The sequence below is a fragment of the Diuraphis noxia genome, unplaced genomic scaffold, assembly GCF_037042655.1.
Source record: "Diuraphis noxia isolate RWA-SAM2 unplaced genomic scaffold, SU_Dnox_SAM2 contig0005, whole genome shotgun sequence".
Taxonomy (NCBI): Eukaryota; Metazoa; Arthropoda; class Insecta; order Hemiptera; family Aphididae; genus Diuraphis; species Diuraphis noxia.
The window spans coordinates 29562584-29587154 of record NW_028301715.1 but is presented as its reverse complement, the minus strand read 5'-3'; the positions used below and the strand labels follow the sequence as shown (position 1 = coordinate 29587154).

Here is a 24571-nt window from a genome sequence, read left to right as displayed (position 1 = left end):
AATTTGCCGTGTATCATACTTGTAACTTGTAAATCGAAGACAACACATTGCAAGTAAAACGTCCTTTTAACTAATTATATGACAAATGATGAAATTATAACATTTGCAATAATCACATTTTAATAAAAGTAGTTTTTTTATTTAAAAATAGATTAAAACAATTAGAAATCATTGATTTTCTCCTTGACCACGTTTGATCGATGGTTCTATTGATAGTAATTATACTCTGTCAAGTAGTATAATATTTGATGCGCAGAACTAAATTAATTGATGATATACCCAATGCTTTAATTGAAGGGAGACATAATCTCATTTTTTGAAAATATATCTTTATATAACCCTTTGGTCATTAATATTCTAATCAATGAGATATTTAAACAATCGGTTACCTAATTTTTGCATTCCTCCCTTGTCCCCCTCTTATTTTCCTCCAATTCGAGAGCACGTATTCATTGTATATTCGCATAACCTAAATACAATGAATTGATTATTATTTATATTGTTAATAAGAATCATTAAAATCTTTTTATATTAGGGAAAAATATGTAGATTTTTACATTGTAAACATCTTGAAAAATATATGTATAAAACCAATTACGATAAAAAAAATGTATCAAAATTAAATTTTTTTTTAACGAAGTTTATTATTTTATTAACACTCCTAAATCTAAAAACAACCGCTATAAACTATTCCATGTGACTTCAGAAACATATGATGTATGAATTTATGATTCTCATAAGTACCTATATAATATTAGGCACAGCGTACAGACAACAGACCTGCACGTTTGTAAATATATGTATAAAGTTATAAGTTTGATCAAACTAAAATCATAATCGTTTATGCAATATTACAACTATACTTAATATTCTTATGAATATAACATATATGTACACAATCATACCTGGATGACACCACACTCATAAGTCGAAGTTAGGTTGAGTTAAATGGTTCAAAGTTCAAATTCAAACCATAGGTAAATAAGATTTTATTTAGTCATGATTCAAGTGGTGTGATTGTAGTAGGTAGGTATATATTATTAGATTATAATTTGCTATGAGTGACAGATTTGGTCATCTTAATTGGACTATGGAGGGGGACATGTCATATGTATAACATCATGTTGCGTTGTTTTATAAAATATATTTTAAATTAGGTAGTGTTGAATTAGGTATTGTTACATATTATTCTGTATGCTAATAATTATGGTAGTGTCCAGTGTTTTTTTTTTTCTAAATTAATTTTGAAAACTGATATTTAACACGTAATAACTTATAAAATTGTATATTCACAATGACATCTACCTTTTACTCATATTTAATTTAATATAATTTTAAATAGACAGGTCGTAGGTAGGTAAGCAGGTAATTAAATATTTTTTTTAATCGTTCAGAATATTGATCTATAACTTCAATTTTTTACTGTTTGTATATGAACAGCTCTCAAAATTTGCTTTTTCTGAATTCACTAACAAATTCGGCTTGTATAGTTGTATGTGCAGCGAACCTACTATATTATTATTGTCTTACACTCTTAAGTAGGTATCTATCTATTGTAGGTACCTATCCCATGTCTTTATATTTATATCTACCTAATGCAGAAATAGGTTGTAATATCATTAGATAGGTATACACTAAATACTAATAAGTCCTAAATTGGAATCCTGTTAATATACCTATAACGGAGAATGCACATTATAAATAGGTACTTAAAATAATATTATACTAGGCATATTTAAATTAGATATAGACTATATCATATAGTTAGCTATAAGAATTCTCGAGAACAAAAAACTGTTTGAGATAAAGTATATAATCTGCATTTTTTTTTTTTAAAGAATGTAACAAATATAAGTAACATATTTTTATAGTGTACAATATACTACTGTCGATTGCCACACCTTATTACATAAACCAAAGAAAAATGTTCTTTATAATACCTACCTACCTACCTACCTACCTACCTAATACAAAATATTTACAATTTATTTATAGATATATTATTATATACCTGCTGGCTGAACCTTGTTGGTAAATATAGCGCTATATACTAATCCATTATAATGGATAATCGCGCATTAAGTAAGTACCTATTATTTTAAATACTTTAATAAATATAAATACTTCATAGCCTATTATGCATAACTATATAAGGTACCTATATCAGTGTCGTAGATGTAGATTGCCGTCAATTAAATTGAAAATTGTATACCTACCTATTCATTTATCGCGGGCACGAATTGAATTTAGAAGATTATATTTCGGTAACATTAAAATACCTAAACGTATAAGACATAATAAAATAAACTAAGATGTAGAAACATAAGACCCATGCTTTTTTTTTTAAGCACAAGTTTAAATTAACGACAACGAATAAAAAAGGTAATATTATAACTTCATCACTATTACCTTTATTTGCCTGGAATTTGTAAGTTATATCTTATATCTAATATCAAATCATTATTTATTCTTAAATTCTAAAAAGAGTAAAAAGTAACAATAAAATATTTTAGCCCCATATAGGCGGATAGGCCTACTGAGCTACTTTCCCGGTGAGTCCCCCTTCGTTTTTCGGTAATGGGGCCTTTTAATATCATATATTATTAAATTTTAGATTCTGAACGAAGTGACGAATGTATTGATTTTACAATGATGTGTGTGTTTTTTTTTTTTTTTTTTTTGTCTGTGTACAGCATAACTAGTCGAAATAATGCTTCAATTTCAAACTTTGGGGGTGGTTTCCGATGTAAAAGCGAATATCCTTGGTGCATTATAGAGGTCAAAAGTAAACATTTTCCAACAGTTCTCAAAAAAATCGAGAAAAACAAAAAAAAAATGACAGAAAAACGGGAATTTTTACGCAAAACCAGTTTTCGACCAAATCGATTTTTTATATGGTTGTAATTCAACAACTAATCACTGTAAATACTTGAAATTTTCACCAAATGTTGATGTTAGTGTTATCTATATACAATATTCACAAATTTTTGACTTTTTTAAAGTTATTTATAGACCACTGAAATTTTCAATTTTTTTTAAAATTTTTTTTTGAAGTGCCGGTAAAAAAAGTTGGACTACCAAAAAAACTTGAAAATGTAATACAAAGTTCCTTATAAGTTGTTCTTATTGTAGTTAAAAAAAAATTAAAAATCGTAAGTCACAATTTTTTTTATAAGCGTTTATAGTTCAAAATTTTGAAGTTGAAAAATCATAAAATTTTTTGTGTTTATAACTAAGGATTAAAAATACAACACTAAGTTTTCCTTCAAGTAACTATAATGAAAACTCGAACCATCATTATAGGAAATATTTTAAGTGCGTTTGAATTTTTTGAGTAGAAAATCTTAAAAATTTAATCAACCGCTCTTAACATATTGTTACAATAGCAGTTGAAAAATAAAATAAATTCAGTCACAATTTTTTTTTATAAGCATTCAAATTTTGAATTTTGACAAAATACGTACCTAAACATCACAAAAATTCGCAAATTGTTTTAAGCTAGAAATTCGTGAAATTTTCTTTTTAAATCTAAGATTTGAAAATTTAATATAAGATTCCTTACAAATTCGTCAATCTTTATCACAAAAAAAATGTCTACCAAAAATTCAAATTAAATTTTTATTAGCATTTGAATTTCAAATATTGACAAAAATTCGTCAAAACCATGAATATTTGCGAATTATTTTGCAGTTCAAAATTCATAATATTTTTTGTATTTATATTTAAGGTTATACAATTTAACACTAAGTTTTCCATAAGTTTTGCTTCAAATAGCTATAGAGAAAATTTGGAGCGTCATTATAGGAAAAATGTTTTGAGCGTTTGAGTTTTAAATTTTTATGAAATCGCGTAACGATAACGATTTATCCTCAAACCAGGTATATGTACCTATATCTATGATAATATAAGGTATTATGAATTATGATAACTACATGCAATGTTTTTGGAAAAATTGATTAACCATGCCTAATTCAAAATGCGTCCTAATTGAAAAATAATATATTTGTTTCAAAATAGAATACATGGCAATATTTAAATATAATATACCTATATCCTAGACTGACAAATCATCTCCGTTCAGAATCGTTTTTCGTATACAATGATACCTATCATTGAATTCAGATTTAACCTACCCTAGTCAGGGGTCCACCCCACCACCTAATGTACAGCAGAGTGACATACACTTACCCGCTTTTTTTCATGCGGAGGCCACTTTTTAAAATTTTTCGGTAGGCCAAAAATGATAGGCATCTGCCCATGTTTAGCCCTCATCCCTCCAGAAAATAAACATAATGATCGAACTAGCTGTAAATTGCCTGTAATATAGCCTAAGTGGCCAGTACTGTTTTCTAAGAAATATTTGAATTAAACACGATAATATTTTACATTTTTACATTGTTTATAGATGAGAAAAAATTCAAGTTATCGTTGATTTCGTGCTAATCAATCTTGAGCTAAGCAAGTTCAAATTATTATATCTATATTATTCTATACCTACTATTGTTATTATTTTTTATAACTGCTTAACTCACAACGGCAAAAACGAAAATTTTTGGAAGATTTTTCACCAGATGAGACCATACTACAACTTTACTGATGACGAATTTATCAAATGGATTTCAGTGACACCGAGTAAAATTTATTGTGATCTGATATTCTGGTCAACATTAAATAAATATGTCTCAAAACCATCACGACAATTTCACCTAAACACACCCTATTGTTGATTTAAATGGATTTTATTTAAACTTGATACATTTGTATTTTACATTGCCAAAATGCTGTGTAGTGTGTACACATACGTAATTTATTATGAGACTTTATCACAGTGAATTTTTCTTATTTTCCAATAATTAAAGGTACAATGTAAAATTGATTAGAATATTCATCATTAGAATAAACTTTAAAAGTTAATAAGTCAAAGGAATTTATTTGAGTAATTGAGTTGATGAGCTACATAAAATGTACAATTGTTAATCGTTTGTTTTTCGTTTTAAATAAATTTTATCTTTTTATTCTTATACAATAATTTGAATTTTAAAATCTTAATAAATAATGATATCTGTTTCATAATTTCACGTGATTTGAACATGAGATTTTTGGGACGATTATTTATTTATTTCTCAGAAAGTCAGAAATCATAATGTATCTAAAATTTTGTGCTTTGAAAATGATCATTAATTTGAGGCATTATTCATACTAGATAGTAATTATTATTAAGGGTTATTCGAATTTTAAATACAATAAATAAATAGAGAAACACATTAATATATTATATTAGTATATTATATTCATTACTATTTCAAACATATATTATTCGAAGATTAATTTATAAGAACATTCATTTTCTTGGAGTTGACACCTTCACAGATGAATTCTTTAAATCAAAAAAATCCCAACAATATAGGTGTAAAATGCTTGAAGCTATTTTCGAGAAAAATTATAAAGATACGCGTCTATTTATGTCTAATAATTGTTAATATATAGTACAGTGGCGTAACTATGGGGTAGCGAGGGGTAGCGGTCGTGACCCCAAACATTTTTATGGGGTGGCAAGAGTATCATTTTGTTACCCCAAAATTATTTATATAATTTAGTAAAAAAAATCCGCGTCAGTGTGTATTTACTATTTATTTATCTTTAAATAGTTATCAAGAAAAAAATACGTTATTTGTGAATTTTCGGGGTACCACACGATTGCGTACGATGTTTCTTTTTGAAAACACGATTGCGTACGTTACACGATTGCGTACGATTTACTGTGCATCGTTGCTAAATTAATGTTTTTATTTTTGATCAGTAAAATTTAAATTTTGGAAAAATGACTTAAGTTATGGTACCACTTAAAAATCTCAATTTTCGATAAATACCTATGTTATAATAATATAGTACACAAAATAAAATAATTAAATGTTAAAATAATATAATAAAAAATAGTTATTCAATAATAATAAAAAAAAAATTATGGAAGTAACCCCTGTTCTATAAGTTCAAAGCAAATGGCAACAGTGCTTCAAAGCTGCAGACAAAAATCGTACGCAATCGTGTTTTACCGGAATTTTCGTGTTATAAAACTGTATAATAATAGTATAATGATAAGTATAATATAATAATAATATATAAGTATAATGATTATTTTAAAATAATTTAGGAGGAAATTATGCGTATAAGTGGTACTCATCACTCACTATTGGAGAAGGTGAAGTATTTAAAAGTGTTCGTTACCCCAAATATTTGCTGTTAGTTACGCCACTGATATAGTATATACTAAAGGATTTAAAAATAATTTTTAATAAGTAATATGTATTAGTAATTAGTACAAAATGTTATCAAATTTAAGTAATTAGACTAAGTATGTTATATAAAGATAACAAGACATAATTATCAACAGAATAATATGTCATTTATAAATAAATTGATTGTTGTCATTTGATAGCTAATTAGAAATAAATATTCAGAAAAATGGACTTTGATTTAATATAATAACTATGCATTACCAATATTCGTATTTAAATTTTAACTATTTGCTATCTAGTTGTCATTTTTTTTTAGTAAACTGAAACTATTGACCATTATAAATTATAATAATCACCATGGGCAGATAAAGCGTATACACAAGTACCAAATATTAAAAAAATTTTAAATAATATAATAAAATAATCTGTTTAATATTTATCTTTCATATTTTTGGTTGTAGCTTGTAGAATGTAACTTAATTTTATAATAATAGTTATTATTTATTTCTTTGAAAAAGATAGTACACTACATAGGTACCTAGTTCACAGCGATTAAAAAATGTCATTCATGATAATGTAATAATGTGTTTATATGTATATTATATGTATATGTAACATTGTAACTTATCACATATGGTATAAATGTAAAATGAACCATAATAATAATCTAAAATCTTATCAAGTACTGCATATTATATAGTAAATTTAGAAGCATTGAACGTATAAAGCTACAATATAGCTAAAGAATAAATCAATAAAATATGGTTATTAATGTTAATATCTATAAGTCAATTTGATCGTATTTTAAATTTAAATGTGTATACAGACTGATTACAGAGTGATTTGTTAGCATACAGACGTTGAGACGTGAGCATAAGACATTAATTATTTAGAAAAAATATCAACATTTAAAATAATAATGGTAAATTATTCATAATAAATTATATAACTATTTTACGTCAGAGACTCAGAGAATAATATAAACACTAAGTTTTAAACTTTAAATTTTTAGGGGCCCACGCCCCCTGGGCCCAATGTAAATATTTAACAATTTTCGTAATTCTATAAAATTAGAAAATTATATTTTATATTTCAGTTCCCACCATAATTGCCCAATGCCCATCTGTAGAATGTAAGAAGACCAGTGGCGGATTTAGCGTCAGGCAAAGTAGGCAGTTGCCTAGGGCGGCAAATTTTTAGGGGTGGCAATTTTAGGCCAATATTTTATTGAAAATATAATCTAGGTTTCTTTTTGATTTTCTTATGTACGGTGATTACTTTGAAAAATGAAAATGTTTAATATTTGTATAACATAATATTCTTGTTAATATAATTTCTTCATTATTTTATAATACTAATACTGAGTAATACATAACAGTAAACGTCCAAGTAAATAATCGAACTACTGCCGAAACGTATATTATCTATTATCTAAATACTAAACATAGATAACATATTTCGTTTTTTTACTAAGTCGTAATGGGGTGGCAAAAAAAAATTTGTCTAGGGGCGGCAATTGTGTAAATCCGTCTCTGAAGAAGACTTCTACATGCATCATGAACTCCACTTTTTATTTTATTTGGCTTTAATAGTTTGTAAAAAAAGTTAAAAATTGTCTAATTTTTAAAGACGAAACCTATTTAATGTTTGATATAAATATACATTGAAAAACCGAGTAGGTACAATACGGCGTCTGTAGAATATTACACTATTTATTAGTTGAAAAAAAAATGATCAAGTTTGGTTAATTCTACAAGATTATAGGATCATTATTTTCAGTGAAGTGTATTTGTATGGACCATATGGCATCTGCACTGGGTCTGGGTGTCTTAAATAATTTATTATTCGACTGTTTTGTTAAGGAATAAAAAATATAGGCACTATATTAAAGCTCATGACTACTCGCTATTCGGAATATTTTCTGTATGTTTATACATAGTAACTATAGTAAGTGTACAAAATGGTAACAGAAACATATGTATTTTAAGTATTTAACATTAACCACGATGAAACACGTGCAAAAAATTGCTAATGCAAACATTGAATAATATTGTTATAACATTGCCTATTAGTCCGTAACACTTAAAATAAATAATAAACAGTTATTATACAGATTAATTTATTTGCATATCTGTAACTACTAACTCCGAGGCATATATTTAAACTCTTATTGGAGTTAAATTTCCAAAAATCTTTTCTGAAAACTTGCCTATATTACAATAGGTGACACCTCCCGACCTTCGAACAAAATTTAAATTTTTTCTTTCTAGTTCCAGTAATTTTTGGCTGTGCGTTGCAATGTCAGTTTCTTCATTCATATATCTTAAATCTTTTTAATATATTATACTTTACCGACACTTCTCATTTTCTACCCATTATGTTAAAGGTTACAGTTCCCCATTCGCAGATCCAAGAAGAGTGGCGAAGTGTGCGCATGTTCCCCTAATTCCTAAAAATAGGTTTTTATAATGTAGTTATTTAATGTGTTTATTTTTATTTATTTTTATTTTATACCCATATTACTGGAAGCCAAGTGGCCAACATACTTTTTATGTCAAAATTTAAGCAATTTGGGCAGCTTAGTTGTAAGCATAAAGTCAATTGTGTGATTGCGTACCCCCTTCCCTCGTAAAGTATTTCTAAATCCGTCCCCACCAGGTCTCCAATTTAATAGTTAAGTAAAGAATTATAGCCATGAACGAATCAATAATAATGAACCTGCCAATATGACATGATATAATTTCTTGAAAATTAAATTTTAAACAAATAAAATATGATTAAAATTCAATAAACTGTTAATTATTCATCTAAAAACATGCGTTTAAAAACCCAAAACCACTTATGACGCGGATGCACCTTATAGCCGTAGAGGTACCTTGGACTTTATACAATATGCTTCTAAATGCTACCTACTAACTGAAGACATAACTTTATAAGGAAATTCGTACAGGACGCTGCAACAGCAGCAGCAACAGCGGTAGGCTAATTAATGCTAATAGCCAATGTAGGCTCTAACTCTTTCAGTCTCTCAGCAAGCTAGGCTCTCTATGCCTGGCGCCTGCACGTCAGTACGTCATTATCAACGTGTTATCAGCTAAATATGTCAGATTTGTGCAGTGTTGGTATTACTTCTGATAAGTTTTTGTTTTATTCTCGCAATATTATTATTATATTCATTATTATTGTTATTATTATTGTGGTCTCTTGAGTCTTGAGTGTTGATTATCGTATGCATCGACTCCGAGCGGACAGTACTTCGAGTAGTAAACAGTGAACCGTACTACCGTAGTGCCCGAAGTCAGTAGCCGTACTCGGGTAGTCTATACTTCTATAGTCATTAGTCATTAGTACCGTAGTCCGTAGTGTGCTGCTGAGTGCTGGCTACTGCAGTCGTAGTCGGTAGTCGGTAGACGGTAGACGCGTGTAGTTCGTAGATGCCTGCGTATTGTAATATACCTGATTGTCTATAGTTCACTGCGGATAATATTTACACCATTTGAACAGCGTGAAAATAAGCTCAAGAATATTAGAGGTTTGCAGTAATCGGAAAACGGCTAACGGACGTGAATTCTAATCAACGAAAGATGTGCCGGCGTTTCGTTTTTCTTGAGATATTATAATATTACCGAATCATTTTTTATGAAGAATTCGAATATTCTCCACCTACGACTCTCCTGGCCGACCATATCCGTTTGTTGACGTCGTCATCGCACCATACTTTAAGATTTCTTCTAAAGTTCATCGTCGGGTAGGTATTTGAGGGGGGGGGGGTATTGAAGTACATTAATTTATAGGTATTGGAAGCTTGGCCAAATAGGCCTGCTCGAACGTAGTAAAAAGTTGTGTAAGACTTTGGAACTAAACATTTGTTAATAAAGTACCATCATCTGTTGAATAATTAATATTCTAGACCATATTATTATATAAGATTTGTCTTGTTTTACATAATATATATATATGAGTATATTGCATCTCTTACTAATTTATTAATCCCCTAACTCAAGATTTTAAACAGCTATCAACAAATTACAATTGCAAATCAAATACCCACCATTTTTATTGACAAATTATAGATTTGGAGCTTTTATGAGATCAGATATAGATATAATTAGATAGCTGTGTTAGGGTAATAGTCTGGAAAATGTTAACTTGTTCCTGCACTCTGCAGGACTTGCAGAGTCTCTTGTCTCGCATACCATTCTAAAATTACTGTTTTATTAACATGATTCAGGTGTTTTAAGTTTATCAGCAGCAGGTACAATGTCAAAAGTCATCGATCTGTACGAGTTCCTACTAGAAGCAGAACTTCATCAGTACTATTCAGAACTCAAGAACGACTTGAAGGTAAGTTAAGACAACTACTACTTAACTGTAGACCAGTTACAAATGTTTATACTAATGGTTGCCCATTATTTGGATTTAGGTGATGACTGTGCCTCAAGTAAAATTTGTCACCGAAGATGATCTATATCAAATAGGCATGACAAAGCCAGAGATCAGACGTTTAAAAAAGTATTTTCAAAAGTATTATCCACAAAATTATTTCTCAAAATTTAAAAAGGTAAAAATTTACAACAATTTTATTTTGTGGTTGTGCTATATAATATTATGTTTAAATTTTAGTTAATTTCCTCAAAAGACAATAAAGAGCAGTGGAGTGATAGTTCTGGTTCACAAGATACACTAAAGCCTATCTATGAAAAACGACCACCAGCTCGTGTTCCTAATAAACATATTATTCCAGCTGATTCCATAACTATTAATAAGGAGTTAGGTGTAGGCGAGTTTGGCGTAGTCCAGCAAGGTGTTTGGACCAATGAAGGAGACAGGGTTAGTTTTAAATTAATGATATATTTTTCATAAATATTAATTTTAAAAATATATTATTAGATTCAAGTTGCCATAAAATGTTTGAGCAGAGAACGTATGCAAAATAATCCTATAGAGTTTTTGAAGGAAGCAGCTATTATGCATAGCATTGACAATGAGCATATTGTACGATTGTACGGTGTAGTTTTGGACACCGATGCCTTAATGCTAGTAATGACTAATGTTTTTTTTTACGAAATTTTTAAGAATTAGGAGTTTAATTGATATTTAAATTGTGTGATTTAATTTTTAGGTGACAGAGTTAGCACCTTTGAGATCTCTTTTGGAGTGCTTAAAAGAACCATCACTCCGTGCAAGTTTTCCAGTAATGTCGTTATGTGATTTTGCCATACAAATATGTAATGGAATGCATTATTTGGAAATCAAAAGATTTATACACAGGTATTTTATTTATTTAAAGTCGAAATTTTCAATCAAATGGTCATTGTTACTTTTTTTTTAGGGATTTAGCTGCTAGAAACATATTAGTGTTTACAAAGAACAAGGTGAAAATTTCAGATTTTGGATTATCTAGAGCACTTGGTGTTGGCAAAGACTATTATCAAACTAACTTTAATGTGAACCTGAAATTGCCAATTGCTTGGTAATAATATTTTTATTTTTTATTTTCAATGTATAGTATTTGTTTTGTTTTTGAGCACATTCAATTTTTATCTTTTATTTAGGTGTGCACCTGAGTGTATAAGTTATTTACGTTTTACTTCATCTTCTGATGTATGGGCATATGGTGTCACTTTATGGGAAATGTTCAGCTATGGTTTTCAGCCTTGGGCAGCGCTGACAGGTCAACAAATACTTGAGGCTATTGATGAACCTAATTTTCAGGTAGTTATAGCTTTAAACATTAAAATTTTTATTTTTGTATTAAACACTTATATATTTCAGAGATTAGAGCAGCCTGATTGCTGCCCAAAAGAATATTTCAATGTCATGACTAAATGTTGGCAACACGATCCTGCTAAAAGACCTAAATTTGCTGATTTAGTATCAATTTTACTTGATGTAAGTATTATTGTCTATTAGTGTAAAAGTTATTTTTGATATTAATTTTTATGAAATACTTATAACATTAGTGTAAACCTGAACAAGTGCAAACAGTTGTTAACTTTGAAGATAAAAAAAGAGACATGCTCCAATATACTATTGGGGAAGTCATAACAGTACTCGATAAATCGTAAGTGTACTATAAATTTAAATAAAAAAAATTATTAATATAAACGATACCTACATCAATAATATAATTTTATATTTTTTAGACCGGGTGTTCCTACCTTATGGAAAGGTGTATTGTGCAATGGAAAAACTGGTTTTTTCAATCCTTCCAATACTGTGGCATATTTGGGTTTGAATTTACCATCCAACAGAAATTCTGAATTCACTAGAAATGGTAATTAATAACTAACCAGTTTTCATTTGCATTTAGTATCTATAAATTTATATTATATTGCAGATTCAAAGTATACATCTCGACGTAGTCGTCTAAGGATCGATATGATATCTTGTCCTCAAGGCGATGTTAAACATATGGGACATGTAGGTTTAGATGGTGCATATTTTGGAGATATTGAATTCATGAGTACAAATGCACCAAAAGTAATTAACAGTTAATAAACAATAATGTTTCTTTCATTAATGTATAATTATTCTTGTGTTATTTCATATCTCATTTAGTATAATCATTTACCACATCAAGTTGTAGCTCCATACAAACCACAAGAAGACTGTGCTAGTGTTAGTGATTCACCAACTTCAATTAAGGCTTGTTCAGATCGAGCTCCATTACTTAATGGTGGTAAATCAGAAAGCAAAAAAAATGGTATTTATTTCTGAATGTAAAACTTGCATTTAACTTATTATTATTTTTGTTTATTGTTATTAGTAGATTTAACAACCTGGTTAGATAAAAGTAAGCTGGCAAAAATTTTGACTGACCACGAATACCATGAAATTAGTGATGAAGATACTGTTGCTGAAAGTCCTAGGTTTGAAGTAAGTCTTTTGAAAAGCTTTTAAATTCAATTCTTTAAATGTTATTTATTTTATTAAAACATATGTGTAATATTCACGATTTTTCAGTTACCTATAATTTAAATTTTAAATACATGATTTATTATTTTAATAAAAATAAGTCTCAAGTAGTGTCGTTTGGACACTCCCTTCCATCAAGCCGTCCAGTTTTGTTTATTAATCAACCATATTACTTATTGTATTGTTTATACAGATTGTATATATTTTTTTAATAAAATTAAAAATTAAAAAATTAAATTAAGTTCAAATTTATCATCAGTATAGTTATTATTTTATAACAATTGTCTTAACATGTTCACTTTAGAAAACTTTTGACTTTGGACCAAGTCTTGTCGAAGAAATGGAAACCATGTTTAGAACTATAAGTACTAATGGAGTCAGTAATTATGCTGTGTCTCCGCCAAGGTCTCCCCTTGATCCATTGGATACAAATCATAGAAATGAATTACGAGAAATTGCAGCTACTATTGCTGCTGCTGTGAATTCAAAAACAAAAAAGAAACAAGCTACGGTAAAATGCTATATAAAATAATTTAAATACTAAAGTGTACATTCAGTTTTATGACAATGAATAAGGTTTTGTAACAAAACTATGACACATTATACTAATTTTTCTTAAGGTGAAACCAATATCTGCTTCTGACGAAAAGAGTCTCGATTCTGCTATTGCAATGGCTAATGAGATGGCCAGTCGTTCAATGGGATCTGATATAGAACAACCACATCACCAGATACCCGAATCTCCATCGTCGCCAAACAAACGGAAGTTCATGTTCAAGTTTCCTCCTCCAATTGGATCTCTCACGAAAACCCCTAAACACGAAACAAAGACGTTCACTGACGAAGCCGCTTCTATTCCGGACATTCAGGTAATAAATAATTGGAATAATTGTATACATGCGCTCCTAACTGCATTTAAAATACTAATCTGAGTAATCTCTAAAATAAATCCCCCTCGTTTTATTCCTTCCGATGCATTTGTATTCATCGCTTGTAGTCTTGCAGTAGTTTGCATTCATTTTCTTCATTTATCAGTGCCGAATCTTTGCTAGACACCGCACCGTTTCGTCTGCCCCTGTGGGATAAGGCGTCCACAGAGTTCTATTTTGCGCGCTCTAGAGAGTTATTGACCAAGGCCTCTCCTAGTATAGGTTCACTTGATTACATTTCTTGTAACTCATTGAAGACTATCGAACGTTCCAATGTCGACTCTACCGAAACGCTAGTTGGTGAACAATATTCGTGTCCCAGTTCACCTAAACTAAGGAATAAAACAAAAAACGTTGAAACGTTTCGAGCAAATACTCTACCCAATAGCAAAAAATGTGACAAACTGAGACGAAGTTTGTCTGATTCCGAGAGTAGCGTATTATACAATTCCAACGATGTTCTAAACAAAGTTCCTATAAATATCTGTTTGATCGATGACGAGACTGCTGAACTCTGAGTAGTGGTATTCGTAATTGCTTATAATATTTTTTAGTAGTTGTTGTAAATAGCAGCTGTGTTTATATATAGTTACTGTGCAGAAAGTTAAATTTTAGTTGTGTTATATTGAGATTATTGTTTTATACTTTTATTACAATAATTAATGACTTATAATTTTCTGTTAAAAACACAATATATTTTTCACTTTTTATTTCAATTTTTTTCGTTAATAGGATAATATTTTACATTTTAATACTTTATTTTATTTTATATGTTTCTATAAAGTGGATTTGATAGAAACATACGAAAATACTACATACTTTTATTTAGAACGCTTTTTGCTTATCTATAATTTTCATTGGTATTAAAAGAATAATAGATATTCATATTATGTTTAACACAGTGTGTTCGCTGTATACGGCTTATTAATGTTCAACCAGCTGTAAATCATAATATGATTTGCATCGCCGGACCTGTGGATAATTATTATAGTTATTTCTCTGTCTTAGCATTCACCGCTGCGCTTTTTTCTAAGGAATAACTCAGAAATTGTTTAACTATATTCACATGTGGGCTCGAACTCACACTTTGTTTATATATAATGATTTAAACTGATACGATGCTCGTTGCACACTCTACACAGTTGGTGGAATAATAATGTTTTGTATTTTAACAGAAATATTGTAACTCCTTATAAAGTGAAACTTAAATGATAGGCTAAAATACCTTCTCAATTTGTATTTTTTTATGTATACATAATTTATATGTATTGCAGGGGTTTCAATATAAAGTTTTTAGCTGGTTTTTTTTTGCTTACAGGTCATGAATAATATTGAGTCTTATTATAAATTATAATTGAAATAAATAAGTTTTTTGTTTATATTTTATAGTCAAAACTTTTTTTTTTATAGTAAGGTAAAATTTAAGTAAACCGATAATTACTTGTAAACAACTTGAAATGCAAAAAAAAATTCTCAGATTTTAGTAGTTTTGTCTTAAATAATTGTCTTCAGACGAATTAACGTACGCAAACATACATTTGATTATAATATACCCGATGCGTAAGACATGAGTAGGTATTACTAATTTGCAATTTGTACGATTTATATATTTGTTTGTCGAAATATATAAATAAACTTAAAAAATAATAAATATTTAAATAATTTTTTTACAAAAATATCCTGTTTCAATGATTTGTAAAATCTATAATAATATATATATTGCTTTCGTTTTACGGATATGTGAAAAATAACTGTCCAAATATGTGCACATGCCATCTATATATTATGCGTCATGCACATGCATGTTTAAAATAAAACTAGCACTAAATATGGTTAAATTAAATTTATTTTCAACAATCTAATACTCTTAAATTTGGTACTTGGTAGCACACATATCAATCTAATGTACTCGTTTAGAGACTGCTTCATTGCTTGTGATCTTGTATTTTTTACATTGAATATAAGTATAATATAATTTACAGTGCCTTTATATAATGAAACTTTTTACAATCTTAAACTGTAATTTTGTTGTTGGCTTGTCTATGGTATTATAGCTATAACCATTTATCATATAATGCTCAAATTTTTATATACGTATTAAATAGATTTTAGTTGGTAAAACGACTCTTATTAAGTACCTAGTAATATTTTTTAAAAATAGACATTTTTAACGCCGTTTTTCAGTTATTTAGTTTATTTTTGTGTTTTATTTTTGAGTTTTTATTTTATTTTTTTGCTTCCCATTTATCCTTCTCTCGCCTTCCGCCGGTTTCCTACGCTCACACTTGTATAGGGATGTTTAACTGAAGAAGCTAAACAAGCTTACAATGGTCTCATCGAAAAACCTACTACTGCGATGGATGGTGGCGTTACTAACTCGCTGAGAATACTGAAAAAAACCACAACTCCGGTGGCCAAACCGAAGTTCAGGCTTAATAAAAACGACAACGGGTAAATATTATCAGGTTATTATGGTAATGTAAGAATATCAGCTCCATAAGTGTGCCCAAAAACATATTATTTGTGTGAACGATATCCGCAATTAGGCCACCACTTTTTTTTTAATGTATAAAAGCTCATCTACCATGTAGGTACTTATAAACATGAAAATAAATAATATAAGTATAACTGCATAAACGTAGTCACATTTTTATTGCAGATGTTACTGAACTTAAAATGTTCAAAAATAGTCTCGAAAAAGAATTTTCATTAATTATGTTACAGTAAAATATATTTATGTTATTATGACGCTGCAACATACGTACCTAGGTAATAGTCTATCTGCAGCACTTTTTTACTTAAATCTAGGTCTTCATTATATTCTTTATGTATATTGGACAGCTTTTGATTTTAAAACTATACTTTAATATAGAAAACGACATTTCTACTTAAATGTTTTTTCTTATTTCTGCAACTATTTCGTTTTTCTATTTTCAAGAAACGCAATTTTTATCAATAGTATGAATAAATCCATAAAAAATGTAAATTACAAGGTATTGTCTTGTTATTGGAAGTCATTTTAAATTTATACTCGTTTGTGATATTTCTTTATTGATTGTTATTTACTAAAAATTTTATATGGTATATCCTACCCGGCTACTCCTACAAAGAATGAATTGAACATATATGGAAAATTTGGTGTTGATCGGTTGAATTTTTCGGATTTGTATTTCATTTATACAATAAAATTTGTTGTATAAATATATATAATAATATGATGTATTGAAATACATTTTACACAATTATATTTAACTATTACTTGACATTTGCTGTTTTGGCATTAATTTACAAAATTATAATTCAGTATATCTATCAGACACGTCTGTCGTCTATACAGAAACCTATTGAGGGAGGAGATCAATATCTCTGTATAGCATGCTCGGCTATGTATAAATGATGAAACAATTAGTTTTTATCTTTATTTTTACACGTGCTTCAAATTGCTAAAAACAATGTTTTTTGAAAGTTATCGCATAATCTATATTCTATATGACTATATATACTAACCAACTGTACACAAACTCCGAGTACAATAAGAATAACCTTCCGAGCTGGGAGGAAATATTATGATTTTAGGTACTGTCTAAGAAGCAAGAAAAATACTGTTGGTTATGCGTATGACGTGATAAATTATTGTATATATCTTATTCATTTGTCTTGGATTTAGGCACCTATTTACTATTTCAAGAGAGTTTATTCTTTACTCGGACGAGTTGTGTGAGTAATTGCTTCTCCACATCTAGAAAATGTTGACTAACTATTTTTAACTGAAATGTATCAGTTAATCTTTACTATTAAGCACTATAGTTATTAATATTTATCAATTCAGTCAAAATGTATTATAAATTACAATATTACATTTTTATATAATTTATTGTATTATTTTTATAGGCCTTTGCAGTCCAGCGGAAACATACTGTCCGAAGACTTCGAAAACGATTCGAGTGAGTCTCGATGATATTTTTGAGCTGTAACAAATCAGTTTATTTTAATTCCTCACGCGTTATTTATTTTAATTTACAGACTGTAATATCATTCCATTACCGCCCAAAGACCCGAGGGCTGTTCAGCAAATGACGGTGTCAAAACCAAGACACCAGAGGAAGTATCCGTTAGTCATGCCTAACTCTAACGGTGGTGGTTCGTCGTGCCAAGTAGCCATGACGGTGGTTTCAGATTTGGAAAATAAAAACGAAATTATTGCAGAAAAGAATCATTTCCAAGAACAGATGTAAGTATATGAACACCCGTGGTTATTTACACGATTCCTTCGATCTATAATCTATATACATATTGTACAATTACCCGAAACTATCTAATAGTCCCACGCGACCATGCAGCAATATAAATGGTTTTTAAGGCTGCAACTTGTATTAATCTGCAGCAAGACCTATAGGGTAAAAATATATTAAACATAGATTGTTCTTCAGAAAACATAAAAATACCTATACATTTTCTAATAAGTTTATAAAAGGCTTAGCCTACTGTATTTTTTTAATTTTTGACATTTGGGCAAATAAATACATATTTTAATAATAAACTGGATACTACTGATAAGTTTTCACTAAAATTGGTTTTCCATTTAAATACAGTCTTAAAAAATAAGATGTTGTTTATACTAATATATATACATCAATATTTTAGTATATGTAAGCATAACCGTTAAGAGGACGCTACACCCGCACGTGTTGTCTCCGTCTTACAAGTACGTAACATTGCAAAAACTGTTTAGCGCGGGAAAGAACCGAGAAGGCTACAGTCATAACTAAGAAACGAAATTCTCACCACAGATAAAAGGGAATTTCGACTGTGCAACGTTTTTTTGATATTAGAACTGAAAAAAAAGTTATTCGATTTTGAAAAACGCAAAAATAATGGATTTTGAAACAATAAGAACTTTTTTTCTATTTGTGATATCGAAAAATTGAAAACAACGTTGCACAGTAAATGTTCTCCTTATTATGTGGTGAAAATTTCGTTTCTTAGTTATAACTGTAGCCTTCTTGGTTCTTTCCCGCGCGAAACAGTTTTTGTAATGTTACGAACTTGTAAGACGGAGACAACACATACGGGTGTAGCGTCCTCTTAAAGCATAAATATCAGAATACCACAAAATCAGTTTCTCTAGGGACCACGTTCAACTTTTGACTATACGTCTATAGGTAGCAATATGAGATAAATTAATAATAATTTAAAATTGTTTCATTTTCATTGCCATTATTATTTGGTAGATAATTGTGATAACTTCATTAGACATTATTTGTTGGTCGAGAAAATGTATTTTTACTTTATATAACTTTAAGAAGTCCGTACCCGATTTGCTAGTTTCCCAATCAACTTTTCATGTACATTCTACGATGGATTTATAAAGAAATTTAATATTATCAAAAACATTTATTGCATCAGTCATCAATAAATTATGAATTATTTTTAAGTCTGAACTATTTGCCATAATTAGTTTTCGCAATCCTCCACTTTTGGTGCGATTCTTATTGTTGAACTGTCAGCAGAATTGTAGACGCAGTGACTTCCGTGTCTGTTGCAAATGAATATTTTGTTTGATTAATTTTGCCTACTACTTCAAGTCTTAGACATGGTTCGATTTGCAGCTGGAAGCGAAATCGCATGGCGTGGTGTCTCGACATGATATATTTATTGTATTGCCAATATTGCCATAACATTTTTGCTGGTCGGTTTTTAATTTTAATTTTTCAATTAATAATGTTGTTATTCAACATGTTTGCAAGTAGAAACTTGTGACTATTGTTGTTGTGAAACATTGTTGCTTGTTGTGGGATTTAGTTAAGTACCTATATTAACAGTTGTCACTTGTCATCATAGTTTATTATCAAATAAAGTGTAAGCAAAATTCTATACAAATATTAAGACCTAGTATGTGGCTTAGGGAGGCCCTTAGCTTATTCTAATATTCTCATACATATTTTGTAATTGTACAGTTTGCGGCACCTTCCCATTTTTTGTTAATACGTAATTAAATATTCACTGTAATGTTTGAAATCAAATTTTCAATTTTAAGACACGCCCCCGAGAACTTAAAGTTTAGTAGTTTAGTTTGAGAATATAAAGTTGAATAACAGATAAAATAAGATTTAAACAATAAGTTATAACGATATTTCATTTAAGGAAGTTCGCAGGCATGGATGCAGGGAGTTGCATTCCCCCCCCTGTTTTTCTAGTAAATATCAATATTTTATCATTTGTAAAAACAAGAAAGTAGTATGAGTTGCGTTATCAGAGATTTTTAACCTTGCCACTACTCCTCCCTTCCGGTTTATATTTCTTCGGGCATAGGTACCTGATCACTACATATTAGTACACTATATATAAACTATATAAAGTAACTCTTATATTATATTGACAGAGCTATTGTACCTCCTATGGGCGATGGGCCCCGATAAATGTATGGAAACTTTTCGTCGGCGATTAGAAAGGAAACAATATACACATTATTTTTAAGTTTTCTTTAGATCAATGTAGTTCGATACGATTTAATCCGTAAATTGTTTTTCAATTCGTTTTTAGTACCTCCGAAGTGAGTTTCGACGAGAGAATCGCCTTGGAACTAGACGCTCTGGACCAATTGGGCGCTGTTGAATCACCGGTAGTCGAACGTCAAGTGCACACTTTCCCGGTGATGCTTGAACCCGGTTGCGACGAAGAAGAAAACTGTGAGCAGCAAAAAACGTTTGACAGAGGTGCCGACGTTGTGGACCGACCCGAGCATAGCCGAGGTCTGGACTGTGATGAAGTCAGAATAATGATCAAAGTTCTCGGGAGCAAAGTGTGTATTTATTTCGTTCATAAATACATGATATACATACGACCGTATTGTGTGATTTGCTCGATATTTTTTTTCTTACAACCAGGTGTCTAGTGAACAGTGTTTGGACAAGTTAAGAGCGGCTGGTTGGGATGTACACCATGCAATAAAGTTGGCCAAACTAGAAGCAACTCTGGAGGCCGGGGGTCATATCAATATCAAGCGCAGTGTGTGCTTAAGTGCCTTGGAAAATTCTAATTGGGACATAGTCAAAGCAGCCAGTGGTATTATTGATAACATGGGGGCAACTATTAATAAAAGGGGTATTTTAGTATAAGTTCAGTAATATTAATACTATGTGCCAAACTACTTATCCTAACGCAATATTTAAATTATTTATTGGATAACGTTTTTTTTTTTTTTTTTTTTTGGAAACGTATTATTTATAAATTTAGTAGTTTTATCTAACATGGGATGTAAAAACTTGCCAATAAGTACATTGTAAGACTTCTTTTATTTTCGTATTTTCGGACCAACTTTTTACTTTTTTTTTTTTTTCCATTATTACCCTGTATAAGTTCCTGTTCCTACTTGAATCTTACTTTATGTGAATAAAAATCAAATTATAAAATAAGATTAAACCTTTATTACTTTTATTAATATCAAAATAAATGTTATAAAAAATATATATATATATATACATAAGTATAAGTGCTATTTTTAATCGCTTATTTTACACAAAAAGTAATTTAACAATAGACTTTTGTATTACTTTGTATTTTTATACTTTTAATATATTATATACATATTTGTATGCAGTTAGTTAATTTATCATGTGCGAAACAATATTGAAACAACTACACGGTTGTCTAGAATATTTTTAAATGTTTTATCCAATAATAAGAGATGGATAAATATTTGTTTTTTATTGTTTGTCACGTGTAACCACAAATCCCTTGATGAATGGTAAGCCAATTCCGACTTTTTCCTGATATGAAATATAGTCTTCCCCAAAGAAATTCAAGAGCGTGATTTCCTCGTAGTAGATTCGATCCTTAAAGAATTTCCAGCTGGCCAGCGCATACGCCACAACGCACACAGGATTTATCATGACAATCTAAATGTATAATAAAACCATGTAAGTATGCATGGTTGTTGTTAACCATGATATTGATTTTGTATGCATTACTTGTGTGCCTATGGACCAGTAAAACCACCCAACATAACTAGGATGTCTGAACCACGAGTACACTCCGTGTGTGACCAGCGTATGTGTCTGTGCTTTTTCTTGCTGCACTAAATGCGTGAAGTTATCTCTGGCAGTCCATATAGCTCCTTTTCTCAAAGCCTCTCCGAAAGCACATAACAAAAGACCAAAGTAACTGATTTCATGTATAGTTTTCATATCTGAGAAAATGAGAAGAACCTAATTATTGCTAAATGTATAGATTTAAAGCATAATAATATTATAATTGAATTAGGATTTTGCATTATGCTTAAAATAGCCTATTGCCCAAGTGGCTGGATGTTGTACATTATTTTACCCTGGAATTTTTAATTTTTTCGTTGACAATCATTTTAAATATTATAATAATATACATAGTTAATAAAAATCATTAAAAAATGTTCTTACTCTTAAATATATAAAAAAAACATAAATTATGAAGACAATCTAATGTACTTTTAAGGCTTCATTACCAGGTAAGAAGTAATGCCACAATAGATATTCTAGCCAACTTGTTGCAGCAGCTACACCGTAAGCAATACTGTGATTCAACATGAATGATGAGGACGTTAGAGTTTTAGGATTACACACGGCTATGCTGAGGAACTCAGAGTAATGAAATATGGCCATTACACATATGTACCTGAATGTAAAACAACAAAATAAACTCGGTTATTCTTTAAATGAAGCATAAAATATTTTTATTTGTTTATTATAAATACCTAAACAGTAACGATTATATACACTCTGTCTCAAAAGAGAATAATCAGTCGGCTGACTGATTTACGGCAGTGGTGCAAATCTCTCATCACCTTCTAGCATTGGTGTGTTCACATGGATTAAGATGCACCAATCACATTATTCACGATGTGCATTAAGTGTCTCACTTTTGAGACAGAGTATCGACATTAAGGGTTTTCATTGTAAAATAGTTTACTCAATAATTCAAATCAAATAGTATGGTAAATAAAAAAAATCATACATCTATTATTTTATTCATACAGTACTCTTCATACAGTATCAAGATTTTCAATAAAGAAATTTGAGTGTATCTATTGGTATTAGTTCAAAAAACTACGAATTTAATATACCAGCTATCTGTTTCAGAGTCAGACCTTCAAAAAAAAATCTTTGGCACATATTATATTGTGAAGTTAAATATAGACTTGTATCAAGCCTCATTCTAATACAAGTTACTTTATGAAACTTCATGAATAAAAGATTTTATACTGGAATGCGTCAAATATCAATACACTCAAATTTCTCTATTATGCAATTTAAAAATGCTCATATACCACAGAAAAATTTTAATATTCAGTAAAGAAGCTAACATACTTATACTGATAATATTTTCAATTCTAATAATAAGTCAATCATTTATTGAGTGTACATTTTCTATATTTTATGGTTTTTAGGATAGATACAACACATGGGGTGAAGTTTTCTCAACTATTGGTCAAACATCAAATATACTAACTTAACTTTCAGAAAGAGAAAGAGCATTTTAATTATGAAAAACCCAACCGGCATCAAGTTGAAAGTCTAATTATTTTTATAATAAGTAAACAATAACTTTTTGAATAAATTTAATCTTTTCTAATGTTTCTCAAAGTTCAATTTCATTATTTTTCAGTAAATTTCCTAACTATTTCAAAAGTGTTGTGTAAGTGTCTGCAAACATTTTGAAACTAAGTACTATACATTATCATAAATACAATACTGCTTTTTTTGTTATTAGCTGATAATCAACAGGTACATTAACAGTTTTTTCAATTCAATTTCTATCGAAATTTATTACCATCCAAAAGGTTTCCAAGAAGCAGGTGCTTGGATTGAGATCAGCAAACCTGCAGCCATGGCTAAACCCAGGAACAAGGCCTGGGCACATACCTGAAAGATGTGTAGACAAAATGTTAGAATAGGTATACCCTATTACACACAGTGGTCTATATGACGATCACAATATTTACTTTATACGCGGTTGCTTGGTTGACGACACGTACCAGGACGTTGGCAACAGCAGTGTAGACGATATACAAATGCAACGGATTCACAACTGCAGGATCGACATAGGTGTCCAGTAAGTCGCTATTCCGAAGCAGCAACCACACGAATAAGATGGACAAGCCCAACAGAAAACCATAAACACTTACGACACCATTTTTCGAAATCATTTTTCAAATATATAATCAAAAAGGTGGTGGTGAATCTACGGGGCACGGGCTAAGGCTTTAATCGTTTCATTATATTTTTTTGTATAAGACATTTAATCACGAACATGGTAGAATGCTATAGAATGCAGTCAGTACTCAGAAAGTAGAAACAAGAAGCACTATTACATTATCTATGAAAACATTAATCAGTGGTAGCCGGTAGGTGAGAAATTACTGAGCATCACAAATATTATGGTAAATATTGACAGGAATACAGGATAATCAGGATATATTTTGCAATATTCGCGTTTCCGGGATGTTAAGCATGT

The 24571-nt window shown here is 29.7% G+C and overlaps 2 protein-coding genes across 5 annotated transcripts; one reads left to right on the top strand and one right to left on the bottom strand.

Moving 5' to 3' along the window:
• Positions 1–1995: 1995 nt before the first annotated feature.
• Positions 1996–21678, top strand: Ack-like (activated Cdc42 kinase-like). 4 transcript variants are annotated; one of them, XM_089228747.1, is made up of 21 exons: positions 2024–2082; positions 10468–10580; positions 10660–10797; positions 10860–11066; positions 11127–11276; positions 11359–11507; positions 11569–11709; positions 11792–11951; positions 12012–12128; positions 12200–12300; positions 12383–12513; positions 12577–12719; positions 12798–12942; positions 13009–13115; positions 13459–13665; positions 13775–14023; positions 16377–16534; positions 17975–18027; positions 18107–18314; positions 20627–20885; positions 20971–21678. In XM_089228747.1, exons 1-21 carry the CDS (start codon positions 2064–2066, stop codon positions 21199–21201), a joined length of 3186 nt encoding a protein of 1061 aa, XP_089084873.1. In that variant the 5' UTR covers positions 2024–2063; the 3' UTR covers positions 21202–21678. The 4 variants fall into 4 exon arrangements, with proteins under 4 accessions (XP_089084875.1, XP_089084873.1, XP_089084872.1 ...); XM_089228746.1 differs by having other exon boundaries at positions 2025–2082; positions 13006–13115; XM_089228748.1 differs by lacking the exon at positions 2024–2082 and adding an exon at positions 9445–9984 and having other exon boundaries at positions 13006–13115.
• Icmt (isoprenylcysteine carboxylmethyltransferase ste14) lies at positions 21488–24542 on the bottom strand. The gene is made up of 5 exons (XM_015511000.2): positions 24060–24542; positions 23888–23979; positions 22563–22732; positions 22054–22271; positions 21488–21981 (listed from the first exon to the last, which is right to left on the bottom strand). Exons 1-5 carry the CDS (start codon positions 24261–24263, stop codon positions 21790–21792), a joined length of 876 nt encoding a protein of 291 aa, XP_015366486.2. The 5' UTR covers positions 24264–24542; the 3' UTR covers positions 21488–21789.
• Between the last annotated feature and the right edge of the window lie 29 nt (positions 24543–24571).

Coding starts and splice junctions, on each gene's coding strand:
- Ack-like (XM_089228746.1), top strand. Junction 11,952..12,011: donor TTGATGAACCTAATTTTCAG/GTAGTTATAGCT, acceptor TATATATTTCAG/AGATTAGAGCAGCCTGATTG. Junction 13,116..13,458: donor CTGAAAGTCCTAGGTTTGAA/GTAAGTCTTTTG, acceptor TGTTCACTTTAG/AAAACTTTTGACTTTGGACC.
- Icmt (XM_015511000.2), bottom strand. CDS start 24,263: ATGATTTCGAAAAATGGTGTCGTAAGTGTTTATGGTTTTCTGTTGGGC. Junction 23,980..24,059: donor ACCAAGCAACCGCGTATAAA/GTAAATATTGTG, acceptor CACATCTTTCAG/GTATGTGCCCAGGCCTTGTT. Junction 21,982..22,053: donor ACTGGTCCATAGGCACACAA/GTAATGCATACA, acceptor TTATACATTTAG/ATTGTCATGATAAATCCTGT.